Source organism: Triturus cristatus, chromosome 3_2, assembly GCF_964204655.1.
Source record: "Triturus cristatus chromosome 3_2, aTriCri1.1, whole genome shotgun sequence".
Lineage (NCBI taxonomy): Eukaryota > Metazoa > Chordata > Amphibia > Caudata > Salamandridae > Triturus > Triturus cristatus.
In genome coordinates, this window is record NC_140584.1 from 1,209,224,837 (window position 1) to 1,209,248,370 (window position 23,534).

At 44.1% G+C, this 23,534-nt stretch overlaps 1 protein-coding gene across 1 annotated transcript in view; it reads right to left on the reverse strand.

Annotated features, from left to right (window-relative positions):
- The window catches only part of STK11IP (serine/threonine kinase 11 interacting protein), a 410,719-nt gene that overhangs the window by 132,623 nt on the left and 254,562 nt on the right, over window positions 1-23,534 (reverse strand). The window contains exons 17-18 of the mRNA XM_085650186.1: window positions 5,905-6,091; window positions 4,217-4,350 (exon numbers count right to left, since the gene is read on the reverse strand). Of these exons, the coding sequence (XP_085506312.1) occupies window positions 4,217-4,350; window positions 5,905-6,091 (321 nt within the window). The remainder of the gene's footprint in view (window positions 1-4,216; window positions 4,351-5,904; window positions 6,092-23,534) is intronic.

The following is a 23,534-nucleotide window of genomic DNA, read 5'->3' on the forward strand; positions in this document are numbered from 1 at the left end:
AACCTGGCAAACTGAAAATCCTCCTGGCCTACCTTGAAACATAGATAACGTCTGTGGCACTGCAAGACGGGCGTTAAGAGCTAAGAGTAACAACCCGGCCCCACTTCCAATAATGGACCTTTTGATTACCCCTTTAGCCAGTGAGGACTGTACTTCTTGTAGCAAGATGAACAAATGCTCCTATGAAGGTCGCTTTGATGTGGGAGGAAGGTGTGATGTGTCAGAGGGAAACGGAAGGCCATAACGCAGGTGGATGATATGGAGGACCCATCTGTCAGACATGACGGACTGCGACCTTTGGAGAAAATGTCTGATTCTGATCAGAGGGAGGTTGTGAGGATGATGCAGCAGGGACTGAGAAGTGTTGTTCATGGTGATCAGCACAATATTTGTTTGATCGCTATGGTGGCTGTTGCAGGAGTGGAGGGTCCTGATGCGGTCTATACGCCGCCCTTTGAAGTAACCTGACAAAGATCAAGACTGGTGGGTAAACTGATGAGCAGGGGAAGAAAGGCCCAAGGAGCAAGCTGTGGCTATGCTTTCTTTAAAGCATTCGGCGACAGATCCAGGCTTCTCACCAAACAGGCAAGACCCATCAATAGGCATGTCCATAAGTGATGCCTGCACATCTCCAGAAGAGTCAGAGGATCACATCAACACGTGGCAGCGAACCACCTTGAAAGTGTCCATAACTTACTCCAAACAATCATCAGTGTTAAGGCCAGCCCATAGTACATACTTGGCGGCATTTGGCCGTCCGCATTGGTTTTCAGCTAAAGAGGCCCTAAACACCTCTGAGGTCGCCAGGAGGATCTCGCTGGTCATGTCCCAGAGGGTGTGTGTATACCAACCTTACAGGCAGGCCCCACTGACAAACCTCAATGTGAAGCTGGTTGAAGAGAACATTTGCTTCACAAATGCCTCAATCCTTTTCGACTCTGTCTGGATGGGGACTAAGAAACAAATTAGGATTTACTTTGCAGGTACAGGCCTGGACCACCAAACTCTCCGTATGCTGCATAAGTAAACCCAGGTCGCCAGGTGCTAGTCTGTGGCATCTGGCCCTGGTGGACAACAGCAAGGATTAGACCAAGTGTCCATAAAGGTGTTAGGTTACAGTTAAATTAAATGGAAGTAAGTCTCAAATGAGGCTGGCCCAGGGTGCAAAATCTCACTAAAAACCATTTACCTTGACTCCAACAGAGAGCAGCTATAGGGCTAAGACTTCACCCGAGTGGCTAATCACAAGGGCAAATGAAGCACTGTCCTTCATTGAGAACGCAAAGAGTGAAATCAGCCCAGTATTATGGGGAGTATTAAGCCCACTGGTCTCCTCCAAATCCATGTATACACTGCAGTCATTGTAATGTGGACAAAATCGCCCCCCATCATCATCAGGTGGTGGCAAACTTTGGTCAGAATTTGAGCCAAAAGATGATGCAGCCTCTGAGTGAGGCTCTGTGGTAGAGGGAGAGTTTCTTAGTTAGAACGTAAAGGGACAGAGTGACTGGAGTAGAGCCATAGAGTGACCTTGGTCTGGGTCAGAAACTGAAGCTGGCAGGGGCTTGACCTCTGGCACTGGTGACATCGGGACCAGCGTCTATGAAGAAGAGCAGAATTTCAGTGGGGTAAGAAGGACAAGTTACTTACCTTCGGTAACGCCTTATCTGGGAGAGACATGATCTAGCAGCAGATTCCGAACCTTTGAACTTGCAGGCTTCAGGCTGGTTCTGGAACATTTTTGATAGCAGTACCCCTGCAGCCGATAGGTGGCATCGGTCGACTCCACGTGACGTCATAGGCATCGGGTTCATTGTTGTGTTGTCTGCATCATCTATATAGGTGCCACCCCAGCGCGCTGACATCAGTACTTTTCATGACTTTCCACGCCAGAAGCGCAGAGCCATGAAGTGACCATGGTGTGTTAAAAAATAACTAGAGGCCTGAAGGGAAACAGCCTTGACACTAAAACTAATCCGCAGTCCGGGGAGGATGGGTGAGTCGGTAAGGAATCTGCAGTTAGATCATGTCTCTACTAGATAAGGCATTACCAAAGGTAAGTAAATTGTCCATCTCATAGAGACCCATAGCCGGAGATTCCATGCCTTTGAACAGATATGCAAGCAATACCATCCAGGAGAGACTGCGGAGAAGCTTCACACCAAAAAGTCCTGTAGAACGTCCAAAAACGCCCTCTCTGCATACCTGGTTATGTAGGCAATAATGCTTGAAGAACGTGTGCAGAGATGCCAACGTGGCCACCTGGCAAATGTCATGAATCGGAACACCACGCTGAAGAGCCGTGGTGGCTGCCTTTTCCTTGGCAGAATGGGTCCTAAGGACTTCAGGAGGCTGTTTCTTTGCCAAGGCAAAACATATTTAATGCAGAGGATGACCCAGCATGAAATGGTCCTCTTCTAAACAGCACGTCCCTTCTTTGCTCCAGCGTACCTCACAAAACGCTGATCATCCACCCAGGAACGTTTAAGTGCGGTCAATATAGAACAACAACGCTCTTTTTGGGTCCAGATGGTGAAGAAGACGCTCTTCTTCTTTAGAAGGATGAGGAGGTGCATAGAAGGTGGGCAAGATGACAAACTGTCTCATGTAAAAAGGATTTTTACCAAAGCTGTCAAGTCTTTTGGATTCCCTGTTTAGGGGTGCGAAAGAGAACGTGCCATGGGAAGTGGAGGCTTGGACCACCAAGCTCTGTGGGGTGGGATGGTGGAGAGGAACGCTGAGTGCAGGGCGGTGGCAGCGGGCAATAGTTCTATTCACAGGAGCCTCTGTGCTGGGCTTGGACAAGGTGCCCAATAGAATGTTGGTCAAGGCCTTGCTGAAGGCCAGCAAAGGTTCCGAAGTAGAGAGACCAGGATGCAAGACCTCTGTCAGGATTGCCACCGTAGGAAGCTGCAGGTCTAAGACCTCTGCAGCCCTACACACCACCATTGTAAAAGAAGCCCCCTCCTCCATAGTCAGGTTAGAAGGAGACAGAACGTCAGAATCCGGGGAGGTGTCCACCCAGGACCTCATACCAGTCAAGTTCTTGGTTTGGTTACAGGATTTCTAAGGGATCGTGCTTTCCCTCCCAATCAACATCATCCATTCGTAGCACAAAAATGGCACACATGGCATCATAAAAGTCAGCCACGCACACGGAAAGTGAGGAAAACTTGGAGCCGACCCAGGATCCCACTCCGCGGAGCGGTGCCTTAAACGTCGAGACTCCTCCGTCTCGTTACACTATGGATGGGGCAAAAAAGTATGTCAAGAAGTGACAGGGGGTAGCTCTCTATTTGATGCGCTGGCTGGCGCGCAAAGAAAAAAACTGACATCAGAGCGTCGAGGTGGCGCCTATATAGACGCGGATGTCAGGACAACAAACTGGACGGCTACAACGTCACGCGGAGGGAACCGACGCCACCTATCACCATGCAGGGGTACTGCTATCAAAAATCTTCCAGATCCAGCCTGACACCTGAAAGTTCAAAGGTAAGGAATCTGTGGCTGGATATCTCTATAAGATGGGATCAAGTCAGTAGGTCTAACATTGGAACCACTGCGTACTTTCACTGCAAAAGATGCCAACTGTAAAAAAAAAGGTTTTAAAAAACGTCTTTAAAGGCACTGATAAATGTCTGGATTCACATCGTAGGGTGTGGAAAATGAGGAACTGACATCAGCCAACAGAGGTATCGCTTATATGAGGCTCTATCTCATCATGTCTGGAGGTGGTACAGAGTGTTAGTGGAGAACAATGGCACCGCCTGCCGATGAGCAGGAGCAATTGTAGAGCTATTGTCTGATAGACCATAGATCCACTAGTCCTTTACCAAAAACAAAAACTACCTGAAATCTCAGTACAGCGGGAGAGGCAGCTGCAACGCCAGAAATTCCTGAAGGTGCTTTAAGCAGTGATCTACTTTGTGACAGTCTTAGTTTCAACCTACATTATCCTCTTTGTGCTTTAAGTTAAAAAATGGAATCTTGCTGACGCGTTTTCATAATTTTAATGCATTTTTCAAAAAGTATACGGGGGAACCCACAAGTGTGAAAAGATGGTGTACATTTAGGGATATCAGAGAGAATCCAGGATTGATTCCGGAATGAGGAGCCATACGAGTTTCTCTGAGAAAATACCAGACAGACATTACTGCGATAAAGGGCAAAGGAATTGAGGAAAGAGAGGACTGTACTTGAAAGGCTAACCACTTACCAGCAAGGCTGTATCTTTTGTGAGGTTATTGCTGGACAGTTGTGTTGGCAACAGTGGGCTGCTGGATCGCACCTCTACTCGCTCGCAGTAGGAGGGCAGTATGACAACGTGATCGCTGCCGCAGGCTGGGCATTCTGCAGGAATGAAACCACAACAGACAACGTCTGAAACCACAACACAAGAATACTGAAATCACTTCATGCAATGGAAGCCAACCCTATCCAGACTGTATTCTTCTAGTAATACCGCCCCCCCACCTGGATAATTATTGAACAGCCTCAACAAATACAGGTCGCAGATGGACCGTGGTAACTCCACAGCCCCTCTAAAGCCCAGTACTCTGTGATGGCCTGTTCCATCTTCTGCTGGTCCAACCACAAACTTCTCTCAGCTCAAGATATCTTTCTGCTTCCTGTCCCCATGGAATGTCACTAAGATGTCCTCACGAACCCAACACTTTGAGTGCAATGCCCTGGGTGTAACCGGCATGCCCGGATGCGTTTCCTGTGTCTTAGGGATCAAGGTGTACTTCAAAGGTTATGGCAAAGTAGGCTGAAACCGGTCTGGGGTTTCTGCGTACAGTGGCAGGGTGGGCAAGAATGTCAAGGACTGGAACATGGTTGTGAGTAACTCCAGTGGCTGAGACTAAATCATTCCACACATCACCTTGTTGTTTCCTCAGTGCAATGCTGTAAGCGCGATGGATATCCACAGACCTGGGTCTGAGGAAGGACACCACTCAACGACTGAGAAGAATACAGAAGCTATTTAAATCCAGGAACACTCTTCAGCTTCCTCATGTCTGGCCTGATCATCAGTGCCAAGGGCACTAGTTCAAACTTGCCCTTCTGCATATCTGGGTTGAGAACCCTTAGATTTAAATCCGTCTCAGCTTTCTACTCTGAGGAAAGCGCCCCATAAAATATGTCTGCGGGCACTGAGGGGGAGGGCCTGTACAGGTTATGCAGGGTCCACGCCCGAGTTGGTAGCTGGTAAGAGGAGTACAGCTCATTTCCTGCTACAGATACAGGAAAAAGCAAACAAAGAATAAGGAAAAACAGAAGTAGATGCAGTATATTGTTCTTAAACGCTCCCGGTCTGCTTTAGGTTCTATAATCTGCTTTGCTGTGAGCGGACCCTCACACTCATATCTCTGTTGGGACAGCCTTAACCAAGAGGCCTTCTGTATGCTCCGGTTAGCCTGGAGTTTGGGGTTCGCACAGCAACATAAGGGCCTTGAGAAATCTTTATTTACAAAAAAGACTGTCCCTCTAGACTCTCAGTTTTACAGGCAATGCTTCAACCGTTCAAACAAGTTTTCAGCTAATGGACTCCTTCCTAGAAGCGGCTGAAGACTTTAGAATTAGGCTTATCCTACTCACTTGACTGGACTCCAGCACCGAAGCTTGACATTCCTCGCATGCACTCATCTCTGCCTTTTCCCTTCCGCACTCTGAAGGGGCCAGGTGACATGCACTGCTTTATAAAACACCTAGATGAATACGGACCTCAATTAAGGAATAGATTCCCTGACTGCCCACTTGTAGCCACTGCAACATCTCCCATTGAGATGAAGCGACAACCTACGCAAGACGGCACAGCCCTAGCACCAAGAATGCAGTACATACCAAATGTATGCTTTCTCACTCTTCCAGAGTCCCTCTCAAGGAGAGCACAGGGCCGATTACCTTCCATTCCTGAAAGCACCTCCTTTGGAGCACACAGTTCCTCTTCATTGCAGTAGACTGCAGGGACGGGCGGCTGCTTGAACTCTATCCTGCACTTCAAGCACTGCAGCTTTACGGTCTCCTCGCTCTGCAAACAAACCCTGCTGAGATTGGCCTCCAGAACTGGCTTCAGAATCTGCAGGATGGTCTAAAAGAGCAACGTGAGAGTGCAATTAGAAGGGGCGACAGATACAACAGTGTGCATGGGACAAAGATGCAGGATAAATACGAATATACAAATATCAGTGATGGAGAGCAAGCGTGGTGACCTGAGCTACCAGACGCACAGAATGAGGAATGAGCACATTAGCTAAGCTCTCACTCAAGACTAAACCCCCACCCCCCACAAATAAAAACACACTGCCCCAGGGGCCTAATAAGGCTCGGAGAGTTAAGCCACGAGGTGCCCCCCCTCCCCTTTATAATGCCATGCCACCCCGTTTGGGGAAGGGGGGGGGGGGGTAACGCAGCCTCCTTCTCCTTTATTATATTTGGCCCCAGGGCCTATTAGGGATCGGGGAGTGGGGCAATGCGGCCACCACCCCTTTTTATTGTATTAGGACCCAGGAGATGAGGTCCCCGGGGCCAATTAGAGCTCTGTGAGGTGGGTTGCATGCCCCCCTCCCTCCCCTTAGACTTTGGCCACAGGGGTTGGCATTCCTGGGGCCCAAGAAGGATAGGGAGTGGGGACGCAAGCTTCCCCCCCCCTTAATGTATATGGGGATGGGGTCTCCGGGACCTGAAGGACAACCCTACGCCGTGTATGCCAAAGGCTGTGCTAGGCGTGGGGCGGCAGCCTGCTGAGAGTTTGGCCACAGAGCCTGGTGGCAGGCTATGCTCTGTGGCCGACCTCACCAATGTGCATAGCCAAAAGCAGTGCACAGCGTGGAGTTGGCTGCCTGTGGGGGGTTTGCCACAGGCCAGGCCCTGCAGCCAACCCCCCGCTGCACACGGCTGAAGGTTGGGGGTTGGCTTTACATATGGTAATAAAATAAAATCATAGAAACACATTGAAGTTAAAGTAACGTTATAGCTAGGTGTGATAAAAATATCTGTTTTTGTTTAAAAAGAACACACAAAAAAACTTTGAAATTCACTAAAATAACCAAAGGTTAAAGTGACGTTATAGTTCGGTAAAAACGTAGGTAGAAAAGTCATCTCATCAATGGTGTCATTTGGGATGTCATCAGTGATGTCATAAATGATGTCATAGAACATGTCAGGAGTGATGTAATATGTGCGGTAATAAGCAGTGCATGGTGAAAGCGCAAGTTATTGTTAGTTCTACTAACCATTACTGGTGAATTTCTGTGTTTTTTTTTTAGTTCACAACATTAATGTTGTCACTGATATATTCACCTAACTATTAAGTCCCTTTAAACTATTGCTTTTTTATTGAATATATACATGACTACCCTATTGAATTGACTACCATATATATATATATATATATATATATATATATATATTCACTGAAAGAAACAGAAAAGGTTACAGGGACGTTTCAAGTTAGGCTCACATTTCACTCGAACTAAACCAGAAAAAACCCAGCAGTTATAGTTACCAGATCCAACTATAAATGACACCCCTGCAATGCAGTGATTATTACCTCACATAGTATAGCACTCAAACCATGGTCAGGACATCACCGATTACATTCTTCAGGAAGTGTGAGCATTTCCTAAAAGTTTGAGTGTTAAAAATAAATACTAAGATAGTACAAAAGTTAAATAACTATAGTTTGTGTACTACTAAAGAGTGATATTATTTGTAACAAATGGGAGTGGCTGTGTGTATCCATTTGTGGGCAGGTGTTTGAGTGGCTCTATGGGTGAGTGAGTGGCTGAATGAAGGGCTGTGCGCGTAGCTGTAGGGGTGAGTAAGTGACTGTGTGGCGATGTGGGTGAGTGGGTGTGTCAGTGGTGTATGGTTGAGTGAGAGGGTATACGAGAGGCTGTATAGGCAAGTGATGGGGTGTGTGAGTGGTTTATGGGTTAGTGAGTGGTTCATGGTGAGTGTGTGGGTGTGAGAGTGATTATATGGGTGGGTGAGTGCATGTGAGAGTAGCTGTATGGGTGAGCGTGTGTTTGAGTCAGTGACTGTATAGGTGACTGACTACATGTGTTAGAATTGGTATGAGTGAGTGGATAAGTGAGTAACTGTATGGGTGTATGATTGATGTAAGGGTGAGTGAGTAGGTGTGCGAGGAGTTGTATGGGAGACTGACTCAGTGTGTGAATGGCTGTATGGGGCTATGAGCGGGTGTGTAAATGTCTGTATGACTGGATGCTTGAGTGGCTGCTTTGGTGAGTGAGTGGGTGGGTGCATGAGTGGCTGTATGGGTGAGTTAGTGGTTGTGTGAGTGACTGGATGTGTAAGTGGCTTTATGAATACGTGAGAAGGTGTATGAATACTTGTAGGTCTGTGTATGAGTTTGTGAGTCATGTGGGAGTGGGTGTATGAGAGGTTGTATACTGTGTGAGTGGTTCGGTGGATGATGTCATCAGTGATGTAATTTGAGAGGTAATCAGTGATGTCATCAGTAATGTCACGGACCATGTAACAAGTGATGTAATATGTGAGACCATAACCAGAGCAGTGGGGGGGCATAAGTTATAGTTGGCCCAGGTAACAATAACTGCTGAATTTCTATGGTTTTGTATGAGTGAAATGTAAGCCTAACCATACTGTCCCTGTAACTTTTAGATTTTCAGTGAATTTCTAAGGTGTTTTTTTTCAATTCTATTTCCTAACTATAACACCCCTGTAACCTTTGTTTTTTCCAGTGAATACCTACAGCACAGCTTTCCAAACTTTTCATATTGGTGAGACAGTTTTTGGAGATGCATCATATTTGCGACATGATAAGGCAGTGTAGCAGATGAGCGTAGCGAGCGTGCCGAACCACCTAAGGGAGGTTCGTGGGGGTTCTCCCTCGGAGAACAGTTTTGAAAAAAAAGTGGGCAAATGGTGCATTTTCAAGCAAATGTGACAAAGCAGGAAGGTTAATAAAGCAATTGTGAATCTGTTCTAACAAAGACAGTGACTGGCAAAACTGGGTGTAAGGTTAGGTTTGTGCCTGAAACAAGAATATAATCATGCACACACGGACACATGCCCCAGTGATTTATGGCAAAAAAAGGGCGGGTGCACGCACTGCCAACCTCAAGGGGGCCCAGCGGTGGAATGGCTAATGTGCATGTCCGAAGCGGTGTGCAGCTGCCCTTCCACCGGTCGCTGGCTCTGTCCAGTTAAGGATGTAATGTTCATACCTGAAGTCAGTGCGTTTCCAATAACTCTCACTCTTGCCATGTATGGGAACTGAGGCACTGGGAGAAAGTGATAACAGAGATGTGCTCAAGTTAAACACCATTTGGAGAAGTGGAGGGGGGGGAGGGGGAGGGAGTGGGGGAGTCTACAAATTGGAAATTGCTAACAGAGCGAGTGGCAAAATTTAATTTCCCTTGTAGTGGAAGATTCTTTCCCAGCCACAATCTACACTAGATTGCTGAAGTTTCCTTTTTTTAGAAGGCCCCTTAGCTTCTTATTTTGTTTTCAGGCACGGTGGTTGTTGGCTGTCTGGCTGGGGCACTTGACTGGCAGCCTCCTTATCTGCAAGGTGTAAGAATGCCCTAATGCGCCTTGGCAGCTGCAGGCAGGAGGCACCCCCAGGGCCGATGGGTTAATGAATAAGCGTGCAGGGCTGGCTCTGCCCACCCTGGCTCAGAGCGCATGGGAGGAATTATGGACTGAGACTTTATCTGGCAGCAGTCGATGCTGCTAATGAAGCCACTTGCCAAGCTCCCTTGAGGGTCATTAGTTCCCCTATCGCCCCTGTCTCCAGTCCTCTAACAAGCCCAGGCCCGCTGAGGTATTTATGGGCCTAAGTGCAGCCTGGCAAGAAGAGGGGGCTTTTATCAGGGCGCAAAGATAGATGGCGGGCCAGCTCCCCCAGGGGCTCTCGGAGCCACTGAAGGGGCCGTCAGCACTGCTACCCAGCTCCCAGTCTCAGGCCCTTGTCTGTGAAACGCTCCACAGACGCCTGACCCGAGCACCTTCCCCACTCATTTATAAGAGGTAGTGGCCTGCTCGCAAAAGGTGGACCACAAAGAGAATGTTTACTGTTGGCATTGTCAAAGCTATGAATTAAAAATTACAAAATTAAGGAAACATACAAAGTAATTACCCACCTACAGCTGGTCGGTCAGGCAGACAGGCCTGGATCTCATTGTGGCGGGAGCGCCCGGGCGTCTCCGCGCTCCGCGGCACAGACAGACAGCGCCATAGCCCGGCTCCCCTCAGCAGCCTCCGGGCAATGCTCCTCGTCTCCGGGCTGCCTCTACTATTAAAAGTGCACCGTACCGAGCGTCTGGGATGAGGAGCAGAGGCGGCTCCTTGGACTGCGCATTCAACGATTAACGCGCACGGCAAAGGGAACGAGGCCGCGCGCACACGCTCCACTAACACCTCTCCTGCCTCCGCGTACCGTACTGCGTCACTGACATGTGCAGGTGTCCTGATACAAAAAATTGCACAAGAATTTACATGTTAAAATTTTAAAACAGACGTGCATGCTTGATTAGAGGGCACCACTGCGCGACAAACTCACACGTCAGGCAACACAGTACCGTGTCGCGACACAGAGTTTGGAAAGTTCGGACCTACAGATATATATAAAAAAATCTATTTCCCAACTATAACGTCCCTGTCTATCTTTTTTTTGTGTGAATTCTTAAGGTTTATTTTTTAATTTTCTCAGCATAACATTTTGTTTATTTTTTTAAAGATAATTTGTGATTTTCATTCAATGTTTGTAAAGGGTTTTTTTTTTTACAACTGTCTTTTTTCGAATACTTCTATTGTTTGTTTGAAAAAATTCATATTATAATTCAATAGGGTTTTTTTAAATAAATGTAAACGACTTTTTTTTATTTGATTTTGTTTGTGTATTTTTTTCATTGAAAGATTTTTTTTCATATTTTATAATACATTTCTAAACCGTTTTTTCAAATTCAAAGTATTAGTAATTTTTTTTTGTTATTGAAAATAAGTCACTCATTTTTTTAAAATTGTTTTTAGCTCGTGAAATTTCCGCGGTTCCCGGTAGAGATGCTGGTCAGCCAGAAGTCTATGGTTTTCTAGTCCGATCACGTTATCGTAATGGAACCATGGTGCCACAACCGTGGAAAAGAAAGTTTCACCTGAGTGGTAAAGAAATTCTCGAGGAACAGCGAAAAAGTACAGTCACGGCACCTCTTCCATGTAGAAGCATACTAAGACAATCCATGAGAAAACGTACAACCGGATGCTGCCTGACAAGTAAGATGCTTTCCGTCCTTCTGTTTCATTGGCGACTGTTGCAGCACCTATCAAAATGGTGGCTGCTGGGGTCCCTAATTTGGCATACATGACAACCCATTGTTTACGGTGTCATATGCCTGTTGGACTAAATACAATGTCTGTTGCTGAGTATTTAAACGCTATTAATACTTATCCTTACTAGCTTTTTTCTTTCTTATACCCATCCTCATTTGATGCCTCTATTTTTGACCTTGATATCATGAAATGGTTCAGTACCAAGTTTCTTTTGGGTACGTTAAACCATCAAAAAAAATAAAAATTATATATGTGATCAAGGCCTCTGGAAGGCTGAAACGCGTCATCCAGGCATTGCTGTGAGCTAAATAAAAAATCGTATTACTCACTCGCACCTTGGGTCAGTCTTCGTCTGTTCCTGTGTTCTACAAGATTGCTGGTTTGCAGGATTCTTTCAGGCGAAATCTCCGACATATATACATATTTTTTTTCAACAAAAGATGTGAGCAGAATTTTGTTTAATTTAATTTATTTCCGTCTCACACTCCACCAACGCGTTTCATCCTAATTCGGCTTTTCTCACGGTTAGGGAGTCTTTCCTCACTTACACTTATATACTGCCTATCTCTGCCTTAGAGTGACATTATGGGAGTTGTAGTGTATTTTTGACATTATCAAAAAACTTTATACATATGTACAAGAAAGACATTTCGCATCATGTCAGCGATTTACAATTGTTATTAGTATTAAATTGATTTCACATATTTTATGTTTCTCACCTTGCAAACATATTTAAGCCTGTTCTTGCCAATTACGTTCACTTAGTGCACTTCAGCCATTCTACCCTTATGGACACATAATTACTAGGTATAGTACCTAAATCATTGCTACAGATGCAGTCTAGATTTTATACGTTTTAACCCCCATGACAAGACAGTAGTATAGCATCAGTGCTTTCCATTGCTTCAAGCAACATAACTAGGAACACATCATTTTCATCTAGTATACCAGGTATAGTACCCAGTGGGTATTATACCTGGTATACTAGATGAAAATGATGTGTTTCGGGGGGATTCGTCAAGAGGGGGTCGAGAAAAAAGGGGGTCCCAAAGCACGTTTTCCCTATGTCAATTTCCATAGGAACTTTATTACATGCATCTAAAAACATATTATAGGGCAACAGTGGTATTACATAGCAAAGAGCTATTACAGAACACCAGGGGAGTGGAAGAGAGAGAGGACCATACGCCTTCTATATTTCAATTACATTTAGGCGGTGAGAGCAGAGGGTATCTTTGGCGACATCTAAACGATAGCTACCACAAAAAAGTTAAATTTAAAACATTCAGCGAATTCAAGGTATGGAAGGCAGTCAGAAAAATGCTTGGTATAGGGTGATTGTCCTTCTACACCCCCTTAGAAAAGAATCCACTTCTTCCAGAAATTTTTAATGATAGCTATATGCACAAATGGCTGGACGTGGAAATTGTTCAAATAGGCTGTCTCTCCACGGGCGGGATTCAGTCTTTTGAAGAACTGAAAAATAATTTCGGCCTGGCGGGACTTTTTCAAGTATCTTGAAAGGGGAGGTTTGAAAAAGACAATTTAGTTGAAACACTAACGCAAAGCAAAAAAATACTATTGGGGGGATTTATTCTCTTATTAATGCACTGTTTCCAGATGGTATGGTAAAAACCTCGCAGAAATGGCAAGAGAAAGTTGGAATGTCAAATAACAAGTTTAATTACGCTTTTCTAATGTCACAAACGATACTCTTGTCAACCAAATTGCAAGCACAATTTTTTAAAACCTATTTTTTTTTATACTATACACCAGATAAAATAGCCAAATGGGGAAGTGGCAAGAGTACGTGTTGTCCTAGATGCAGCCTCTATAGTGCTGACTCTGTGCATATCTTCTCTACTTGTGATGGATTAATATCTATCAAACAAGAGATTGGGAGATTTCTATCCACAGTTTTGCAAAGCCCAATAGTTTTATCTAGCGATGTTATCTTACTTGGAGCAGCAGATCCTAGCAATGCCAGAGTAGGGCATGAACTCATCTTCATAGCTATGGCTGTCTTTAGGCTATGTATCGTCTCAGCATGGCTGGACGCCACTGCTCCGTCACTCCAACAATGGTTAGCCAGATTTTTTGCCAATTCAAATATTGAAATCGCCATTTATAAACAGAAGGGCAGGAAGCGACGTAAAAGAGGGTTAAAAATTTGGACTCCCTCATTAGAATGGTGCTAGTCACAAGGCAGTAATTATATGTATTCTTAGTTTAAGCTGAAGCTAGGAATAACAAGGCTTCGAATGTTGTGAGTTAATAAATGTAAATGTATGCATACTTGTCTGACCGGTGGGGGGAGGGGGGAGGAGGGGCGGGGGAGAAGGGTGAAAATAAAAAAAAAGGAACTTTATTACAGGCTACAGCCCGAACTGCTGAACGGAATTACACCAAATTTGGCAAAAAGTTAGGTCTTGGTTTAGACTGCGCCCTTTTTAGGTCGAGGACCGCCGGTCTGCCGAAGGCAGAACCGGAAGTCGGAGATTTAATGACTTGGAGAAGAGGGGCTTGAACCCGCCCCTCTTCTCCCCTGTTCTCCATTGGCTGGCCTCTTGAATGCTGGCCAGCCATTGGAGAAGAGGTCCGTCACTCCCAACAGGCCCCGTCCTTTTCGGATTCGGGGGCGTGTTTTTTTCAAGAAGTCTAATTATCTCCTCCAGCCAATGGCAGGAGGAGAACACGCCCCCGAATCCGAAAGCTCCGCTGCCTTTCTCCGAGGCATTTCTGCTTCGCCTCGGAGAAAGGCAGTGGTGTGCTTGTTTTCACAGCGCCGCGAAGCTACCAAATGGGCCAAACGCGCTGGCGGTTTCTCGCCGCATGGAGCCCAGAGCGCGCAAGTGTTTATTTCAACTACCCGGGAGGTTGCCACGATCAGAGATAAGGTGCGTGTGGGGGTGGGTGGGTATAGCAAAGGGGCGTTAAAATGAGGTACTGAAGTCCCCTGCTCGGTTTATATTTTTGTAGGTATGGTGAGGTTTACACAATGCCCGGATGAGAAGTGAGCGCATTGTCGTATGTGTAAAGTCTGTCCCCGCACTTCAAGACGGGAGGGGTTGCTGTCCACACCCAGCCCGAGAAACACTGGACCGACCAGAGTATATCAGCTCGTAGCGCACAGAGGCGGTTTGTTCAGCCCGAAGCGCTAGAGAAGTAAAGCCACTCTTTTGCCGGCACTCTTTCTTTAATGTTTGTTTTCTTTTAACTGGGAACCCAAAACTGCATGGTTTGTTTTCTTCAATAAAAACCAAACGAAAACGACTGGGAATCGTTGCCTTCGCTGCCCACTTCCGCCATATTATTTGTTAGAAGGCATTAACCCTTCATATCTGCACTGTAGGAAGGAAAAAGGGTTGAAGAGCCGAACCTGCAACGAAAATATATGCCGTGGTGTTCGTTTGTTGTGTTGTTTGGGGGAGAGGGGATTGTTAGTGGATAGAAGGGATGCAAACGTTTTCGCATCAAAGCAGTATGTGCCACACTCCCTGGCGAACATTTCACCGGATATATCACCACTTTATATACGTGAAGGCATATGAGGTACGAACTACTATGGAAACATTTCCAGTTGTTTTTGAAACTGGCAGTTTGTTCTATATGTAACGACGGGACTGTCACCTCACCATGCATCACCTTCCTCCTGCGCGTCGCTTGCCGAGATCCCCCCCAAACAACAATACTTAATTTGTTTTCTTTAAATAGCGCCTCTCTGGTAAATAGGAGCGTGGCATTATTGCCTTACCGCTGTGCCATGTTTTTTTTAGTCATCATATTTTGGGAACAAAATAATTAGTTTAAAAACAAAGTGGAGGACTCTTATTTTTAATGTTCGGATGCCACCTGTCACCTTCAATGGTGTGAGTGAAAAAAGACTGTCTTCTGAAGACCTGTATCTCTCATGGATGTTCGGCAATCAAAGACACATTTTGTCCTGTTTGCGGCTGACGGTGCTGGTATAATTTTATGATCTGCATTTGCATTTACACCCTCGTTGTTTCGGTGTTTTGTACTACACACAGTGTGCTTGCACATGGCTCTCTGCGCTCTGCCTTCGCCAGCGTAAACCGCTCTGGCCACGTGGCCCGCGCTATATAAAATCCAAAATAAATAAGCCACGGAGAGCAGTGCTTGGGTGTGGGGGAGGGGGTGTTTCCTATAGGACAGGTTCTGAGAACACACTAACAAGGTCTCTTAGGCACACGAACAAGAGCTACACCATATGCTAATAACATTTGCACCCCTTTTCACACTTGCTCCTACGAGGGAAAGGTGTAACAAGCATTTACAATGCAATGGTCTCGGCATTGGTAAAGTTAGAGCTATTGCCATTGCTCATGATATTATTTTTGTATGTTTTTGTTTTTAAAACTGCATTGTCATGAGCAATGCCAATAGCTCTAACTTTAACAATGCCGAGACCGTTGCATTGTAAATGCTTGTTGTTAAATGGTGTAAATCAGTTCAGTAGTTCCTGAGAAATTTAAAAAAGAAAAAATATTGATATCTGAGCACGAAGGAGGGTTCGCGAACCCTCCCAGGCAGGAGCTCCACTCTGATTGGCTGCCAATACTCCAAACTAGGAAGTGTTGACAGCCATCTTGTGACTCGGTAACCGAGTCACACGAAAAAGGGTGAAACAAAGAGGAAAAATTAAGAAAAGGGGGCAGGATAGAAACACCCTGCCCCCCTAGGCCTGCTCAGGGGGTCCCACAAGGACCCCCAGGCTAAAAAAAAGCATATTTTTTAAAAGAAAATTGCAGAATTTGCGCTGAGGTCGCAAATCCGGCCATGAAAATAATAATAAAAGAAACACGAAGCGCGGGCTCACACGTTCGTTCCTTCTTGTTAAGCCCCTGGTGGGCCAGTTCCCGGGGGCATTCACCAAATATTTTGCAGGGGCCCGCAGCCCTGGGGACAGCCACCTAACTGGGGCTTGGAAAAAATGCGTGGGGGGGTCCTAATCCTCCCCACACTGTTTCAGGGACCACCACCACCCTGGGGCTTTGTAAATGAACTGCGGGGTGGGGGCACACGGCTCTCCACGCAGCCCCGGGGACCGCCACCTCCCTGGGGCTTTAAACGTTGGGAGGGGGCCGCGCGGCACCCCTCCTGGAGCGCTTGATGGCACTGGGGACCGCCACCCCCCAGGGCCGGGTCCTGCAGTGTCCCTGGGTGCCCACCTCCGAGATACTGCTGTTTGCTATGGCAGGGCGGGAGCACGCTCCCACCCTGCCATAGCAAACGCTGCTTTGCTTCCTTGAGGGAAACCTGCTCTCGCTTCAAGTAAGCAAAGCAGTATTGCTTTTGATCAAGGGGAGCTGCATGTCAGCAGCTCCCCTTGCTCAAAAGCAATGCCGGATCCTGCACGAGGCGGGGTGCCGGCGGGACCGCGGGGGCATTGGGGCTCCCCAACAGTCCCCAACACAAAAGGCCGGCCCCAGGGGATGGGGTCCCTGGGGCAAGAAGTGGCCCAGGAGGGGGGGCCACACGGCCCCCTCCATCAATAAATAAATAATAAAAATAATAATAAGAGGCACAGCCCCGGAGAATGGGGTCCCCGGGGCCAATAGAGGCCTTAGGAGGGGGGCCACGCAGCCCTCTCCTTAAAAAATATTAAAAAAATTAAAAAGAAAATTTGTGGCCATGCCCCGGAGGATGGGGTCCCCGGGGCTGAAATTGGCTTTGGGAGGGGGGCCGCTCGGTCCCCTTCCCGTTTAAAAAAAAAACTAAAACGCGGGTCAGGCCCTGGGGGATTGGGTCCCCAGGGCCCCAAATATTGTAAAAGAAGAGGGGCCACACAGCCCCCCATTCTACAAAAAATAAATTTTAAAAAAGCCGGCATCGCGCCGGAGGCCCCGTCCCCTCCCTGCAGCACTCAGCAAACGTGCCCCCTGGTGCTTTGAAAGTTTGGGAATTGATTCCCCTTTAATACGGAGGGCCCCTGGGGGCCAACAAGCCCACCAGGTACCTCCAGTATGCGCCATAGAGCTGCGTTGCAGAGAGGTATTCCGAGGCCACGCCCCTATTTATACCTCTGTGCAATGCAGCTCTGTGGCACTTACTAGAGGTACCTGGGCTAGTTGGCCCCCAGGGACCCTCATGACTCAATGGGAATTAATCCCCCAATTTACAATGTGCCAGGGGGCACGTTTGCACAGTGATGCAGGGAGGGGGGACCTAACAAACCAAGTGGCAAATATGCCCCCTGGCGCATTGTAAATTGGGGGATTAAGTCCCCTTGAATACTGAGGGTCCCTGTGGGCCAACTAGCCCACCGGGTACCCCCAGTATGCGCCAGAGAGCTGCGTTGCAGAGACGTGGTCCGAGGCCACGCCCCTTTTTACACCTCTGTAACTCAGCTCTGTGGGGCTTACTGGAGGTACCTGGTGGGCTAGTTGGCCCCCAGGAACCCTCAGGACTCAAGGGGAATTAATCCCCCAATTTACAACGTGCCAGGGGCGCGTTTGCACAGTGGTGCAGGGAGGGGGTAGGGCCTAACAAAACAAGTGTGCAAATATGTGTATAATACAGACTACCATTTTGGAAACCATTGACATACCAATACCAGTTACTACATACACGTTCTGATTTCTAGGTCTACAAACACATCCATTCATTCACCCATACAATCACTCATACATGCAGTCATTCATCAATACAGCCACTACCACATGCAGTCATACACCCATACAGACACTCACACAAATCGCCACTCATCCATAGTTACTCATACACCTAGTCAATCATGCTAAGAATCAATCAAACTTCCATTTACTCACCTATACAGTTATACACACACCACATCACTTATTCATACAGAAACAAACGCATACTTACTCTCTTATACAATCACTGATACAAGTACACACTCATCCATACAGCCACTCTCACAATCACTGACTCTCACATATAGTCATTTATATACTCCAAGTCTCAGATACACTGCCTTTTACATATGTAGTTACTTGGACATATACCACTGAGACATCCATTCACTCACCAACACACCCATACACACACTCAGCCACCCATACAGCTGTTTCCACATGCACTTTTGACCCATACAACCTGTGAATCAACCACTCAAACATCTATGCACAGAGTCAAACACCTCCCACCCACCCACATGCACACACTCAGGCACACATACAAATACTCAGGCAACCAATCGATAACTCATATAGACACTCATTTAGCTACTGACCAACCCATGTAGGAGCTTATACAACAACAGACAGACTGATACAGACACATTTAATCACTTACTTAAACAGTCAGTCACACACCTACTAAATCCTTCATCCAGACACTTATACACCCACTCATTCTTCAATACACCTTGGCATTTATATAAAACATATTTAAACTTTAAACAAACACAAAGTCACTGGATGATGTCATCAGTCACTGACCGTGTGATGAACGAAGTAATATGTGACGTCATCAGCAGTGCATTGCAGGGGTGCGAATTATAGTTAGCTAAACTAACTATAACGGTGGAATTTCTCTGGTTTTGTACGAGTGAAATGTCCAACTAACTACAACGTCCCTGAAACCTATGTTTTTTTCAGTGAATTTCTAAGGTTTTTTAAATGCTAATTTGTAACTTTTTTGAGTGAAAATATATAGATCACCATATCACCATTTATTTTGAAAAAAGGTTCTTTTAGAACCTAACCAATTAATCAAAAAAGAGCTGTGTTTTTAGTTTTATTGATTTATTGTATATATGGTGTGTAAGTGTGTGTGTGTATTAGTATATTTATCACTGTTGGGGTATGTTTCTGTGAGTAGGAGTGTCTCAGTAACTCAGTGAGTATATTAGTGTGTCAGAGGGAGTGAAAGTGTATATGTTAATGACGCCTAAGGTATATCAGGGTATGTAGAAGTAAGCATGAGTGTGTTAGTGAATGCATGAGTGAATCCATGAGTGTGTTGGTTCATGTATCAGTTTGTACAAGGATGTGTCAGAGTGTGTATGAGCGAGTGAGTATGTGAGATAACATATTAGTGTGTTCATGGGTGTATCAGTGTATGTATTAGGGAGTGCTAGGCTGTCTCGATGTGTGTAGAAGTAAGTATGTGAATGTGTTAGTGAATGCATTAGTGAATCCATGAGTATGTCAGTGTATGTATCAGTTAGTTATACGGTGTGTATGAGTAACTGTAGGAAACTGTTAGTGGACAGATTGGTATGTGCATGGGTGTGTAAGTGTATGTATCAGTCAGTTCCATAGCATCTCAGTGGGTATATGAGTGAGTCAGTGATTTTGTCAGAGAATGTATCAGTGTATCCATGGGTATGTTAGTGTATGTATTAGTGACACCTAGGGTGTGGCAGAGTATGTAGGACTGAGTAAGAGCGTATGTCAGTTAATATATCAGTATGCCATTGGATGTGTCAGTGTATGAATTAGTGAGTTGTAGAGTGCATCACTGTGTGTATGACTAAGTGAGTGTGTCAGTTAATGCACCAGTGTGTTCATGGGGATATCAGTGAATGATTTAGGGTGTCCTAGGTTGTCTCAGTGTGTGTAGAAGTGTGAGAGTGTGTTAGTGAATGCATTAGTGAATCCATGGGTGTGTCAGTGTATGGATCAGTTAGTCCCAGAGTGTCTGTGTGTATATGAGTGAGTCAGTGATTTTGTCAGAGAATGTATCAGTGTGTCGACGGGTGTGTCAGTGTATGTCTTAGTGAATTCCAGAGTTTGTCAGTGTGTGTAAAAGTGAGTGAACACATTAGTGTTTCTAAGGGTATGTCACGGTATGCATTAGTGAGTCCTAGGGTGTCTATTACTCTATTTATATATTTTATAACAATCATACACTGAATTAATTAGCGAAATATCTCCAAAGATTGAATCCATGGATCTGTTATAAAAGAGAGAAAACAGAAATACATTCTATTATGACATATTGAAAAGTTTCACAGTAAAGTTAAAATTTCTGAAAAATAACTATTTAGAATATAAAAGCAGTACAAAACTAACACTGTAAAACATTTCTTTAAACATCATTTTCCGTTTTATTTTTTTTACTGTTCTCAGCTTTTATACTTCTACATTGTAAACAATGTACTGTATAAATAATAATCATTCAACAGTGGAGAAAAACCCAATCATATAGATTGTAGAAAAAAACTGAACTGCACAGTTTTGCACAACAAATGTGTCATAACATTCATCGCGCTCACTAAAAACACTTAATAAATTATTCTAGCTAAAGGTACTCAACTAATAGAAACAAATGTATCAAAAAAGTGATATGATAATGAAATAGTCCATTACTCAAAATAGATGTAACAAGTGTTCAAATTTCAGACTCCATTTTGAAGATATCACCACTGTTAGGTCGAATTAGGTCTTAAACACTGATCATCCATTAAAAATAAACACTGTATACCACTCTTTAAATGCTATTCTTCCTTAAAACTTTAATTTAAAAAAAGAAGAGATATTCATCTAGAAGTTTGAAAGGTAGGTTTTTTTTAAGTGAGCTTGCTGTTGTTGCATTCTATCCATCCAGTTGCATTTTTTAAATACACCTTGAAGGGTCCTAAAGTTATACAAAGTCCTTCATGAAAGATGATAGCCAGTGTTGTGTACGTTCTTCCAGAAATTGAAATTTGTCCTGCTTTGAAGCTTGTAATTTCAGTTTCTACTTTTGATCAATCAGCTCTACATCATTGTAGCATCAATATAATGTATTTTTCACTTCTTTGTACATTTTTGCAACCTGGTAATGTTAAGTAGATGAATCTTTCCAAATTGATTTGACTAGTAGTTGCAAAGGAGCAATCTCCACAATCGTTGTTCCATGTGCAACTCAGTCCAAATAATTAAATCAGTATTAACTTCTTCTTCCAAACATCACCATAATAAATTCCTGAGCATCCTGTCGACTGTTGAGAGAAAAGGCTACAGATCAACTATCCATGTCTACCACATCTCGAATGCCTTAAGCAGAATGTACTACAGTCCTATCACTACATAAACGTTCCAACAAAGTACACAGATGAGAGCAGATTCTGTTGTCTCCTTTATGTTGAGTTTCACTTATAAAATGGAAGAAAACATTGATTACCACATTTGCATAGCAGTTGACACAATTACTGTTTTTCGGCTGAAAACCTACAATTTCGCCCTCAATTTTCAAAATGTCATCTTAACACCTTCTTACTTATTAGGATACTGTCCTAAGTGAGGAGCATATACACTTCTTAATCAATTGTATTCTCTAATGCAACTATTATCAGCACTAACTTTCTTTTCATAAAAATCAACCAAAAACAAACTGCACAATGTTCTAACTCACAACATTGCTACATGTGACATACCTTCTTTAAATACAGTACTTCCAATATTAATAAATGGTGCATTAACACTTAACCCTTGTGATTAGTTACAGCACATGCTAGAGTGGGAAGTAGTGCCGCTTCACATATTAATCGTTTGCTAGCAAAAAAGGTACAATGCATCAACCAATCTGTTTGATGGCATCAATGTGATCAATTCAACCTCATTCCTATTTTGAAAATTATTGAAATATACAACTTTACCATTAACACCATTTACTAATTTACTAATCTTTCCTCAATGTTTAAATTATGCCGCACAATTACTCTACAGTTTTTACACGCATGTAAACACTTCTCTAATCCAGCAGGCTTAGACACCGATATCTTTAATGAATCCAGTTTTCCTTAAAGTTTATCATTTACATAGTACTATTGCTACTTCCTGGTGTTCAATTTTGTCAATAGCTGTAACTTCCCGTATTTCTTTCTTCTTAGTTTCAACAACTCGTCATTGAAATTGACGCATTCTTGAAGTGTAGGCATTAAACTAACTATTGATTTTCCTTCTTCAATCAAATTGAACATTATCTCTGCTGCTCTTTTCTTAGATGTAAATAGTTTTTTGAAAAGTCGAGTTTCAAGGAACTCTTACCTTCCTTTGTCAGAGCTCCAACTCTAATATCCTTCAGAATATTACCATACATCTCATCAGACGTTTGACACGTATTCTTAAGTAGTTTCTTGTACTGGAATTCAGCCAAACGTTTACTTTCCAATTCTCCCTAATGAGTTACAAGTTTGTTGTTGCAGAAGTGTTTAGAAAATAGACTCTTTTCAAGGGGGTTAGTTGCAGAAAGTCACAAAATAAACTTAAATGCTATCCTGCAAAGAGAACATCGTATTCTGTACTTAAAATCTACTACATTCTTAAGTAAACAAAGACGAGCATTATATTTAAAACCATGCTTACCTCATCGATGATTAAAAGTTTCATTTTATTCAAAATTCTTGCTACCTCAGGTAACATTAATAGTCGATGAGGAGTAATTCCTTTAATATTGTGTACAGCTAATCCAGTTGGTGCTGTTACTACACACAACACATTTATTTGATTGTATTGTCCTCTATAGGTAGGTGGTGAGAATTTTTATTAAAAACTTTTCCCCATGCCAGCTTGACCTCTGATATATATTAGAATTGGTTTAAAGGATGAACAGTTGCATTCTTTCTTCCCGTGGAGAAATCCATGTTCTATTTTCTCTTTTACTTCCATATAAATGTCCTACTGGCCATTGTTGAGTTGTACAACTAACGGCTAAAGATGTGTAGTTTCTTGTCAAGCTTGTTCCATTGCAATTTCCATCTCATTTATTGCTATTGCAGCTTCATTTTCAATAATAGGTGGTTCAAGAGGCTCTTGACTAAGTGGTGCAGAACTGTGACTGCTTTGTGAGCTGTCCTTAGCTACCTCTGCAGTAATTATTTCTTCTTGATGAATCTCATCAGTTAACATTCCCATATAATTTTGGAAGGCTAAACACTCAATACTTTGTTTCACAACCTTAAATGAATCTTCATAGCAGTAATAGCCTTCAAGTAATTCTGATTCAGCCCACCAGGGCCTAAACTGTTGAAGTGCCAAATAGAACAATTCTCTTCGCTTTGAAGTTTGGCAACTAGGTTTTCTGTGGTTTATTAAGTTTCCTTTTGCATGTCTCACTAAACAATCCAAGTACTGAAAATTTGCCTTCCTATATGTTTCCCGTTACATTGCTTTTGTTCCTGTAGTGTTGAAGAACATCATATGAACACATTTTCTAGATGTACACTACTTTTTGGTTAGTATGTATCCAAGATGCTGGATTTTACAATGCCAATACTTTCCGCATAGGGAATCAGAATTGCC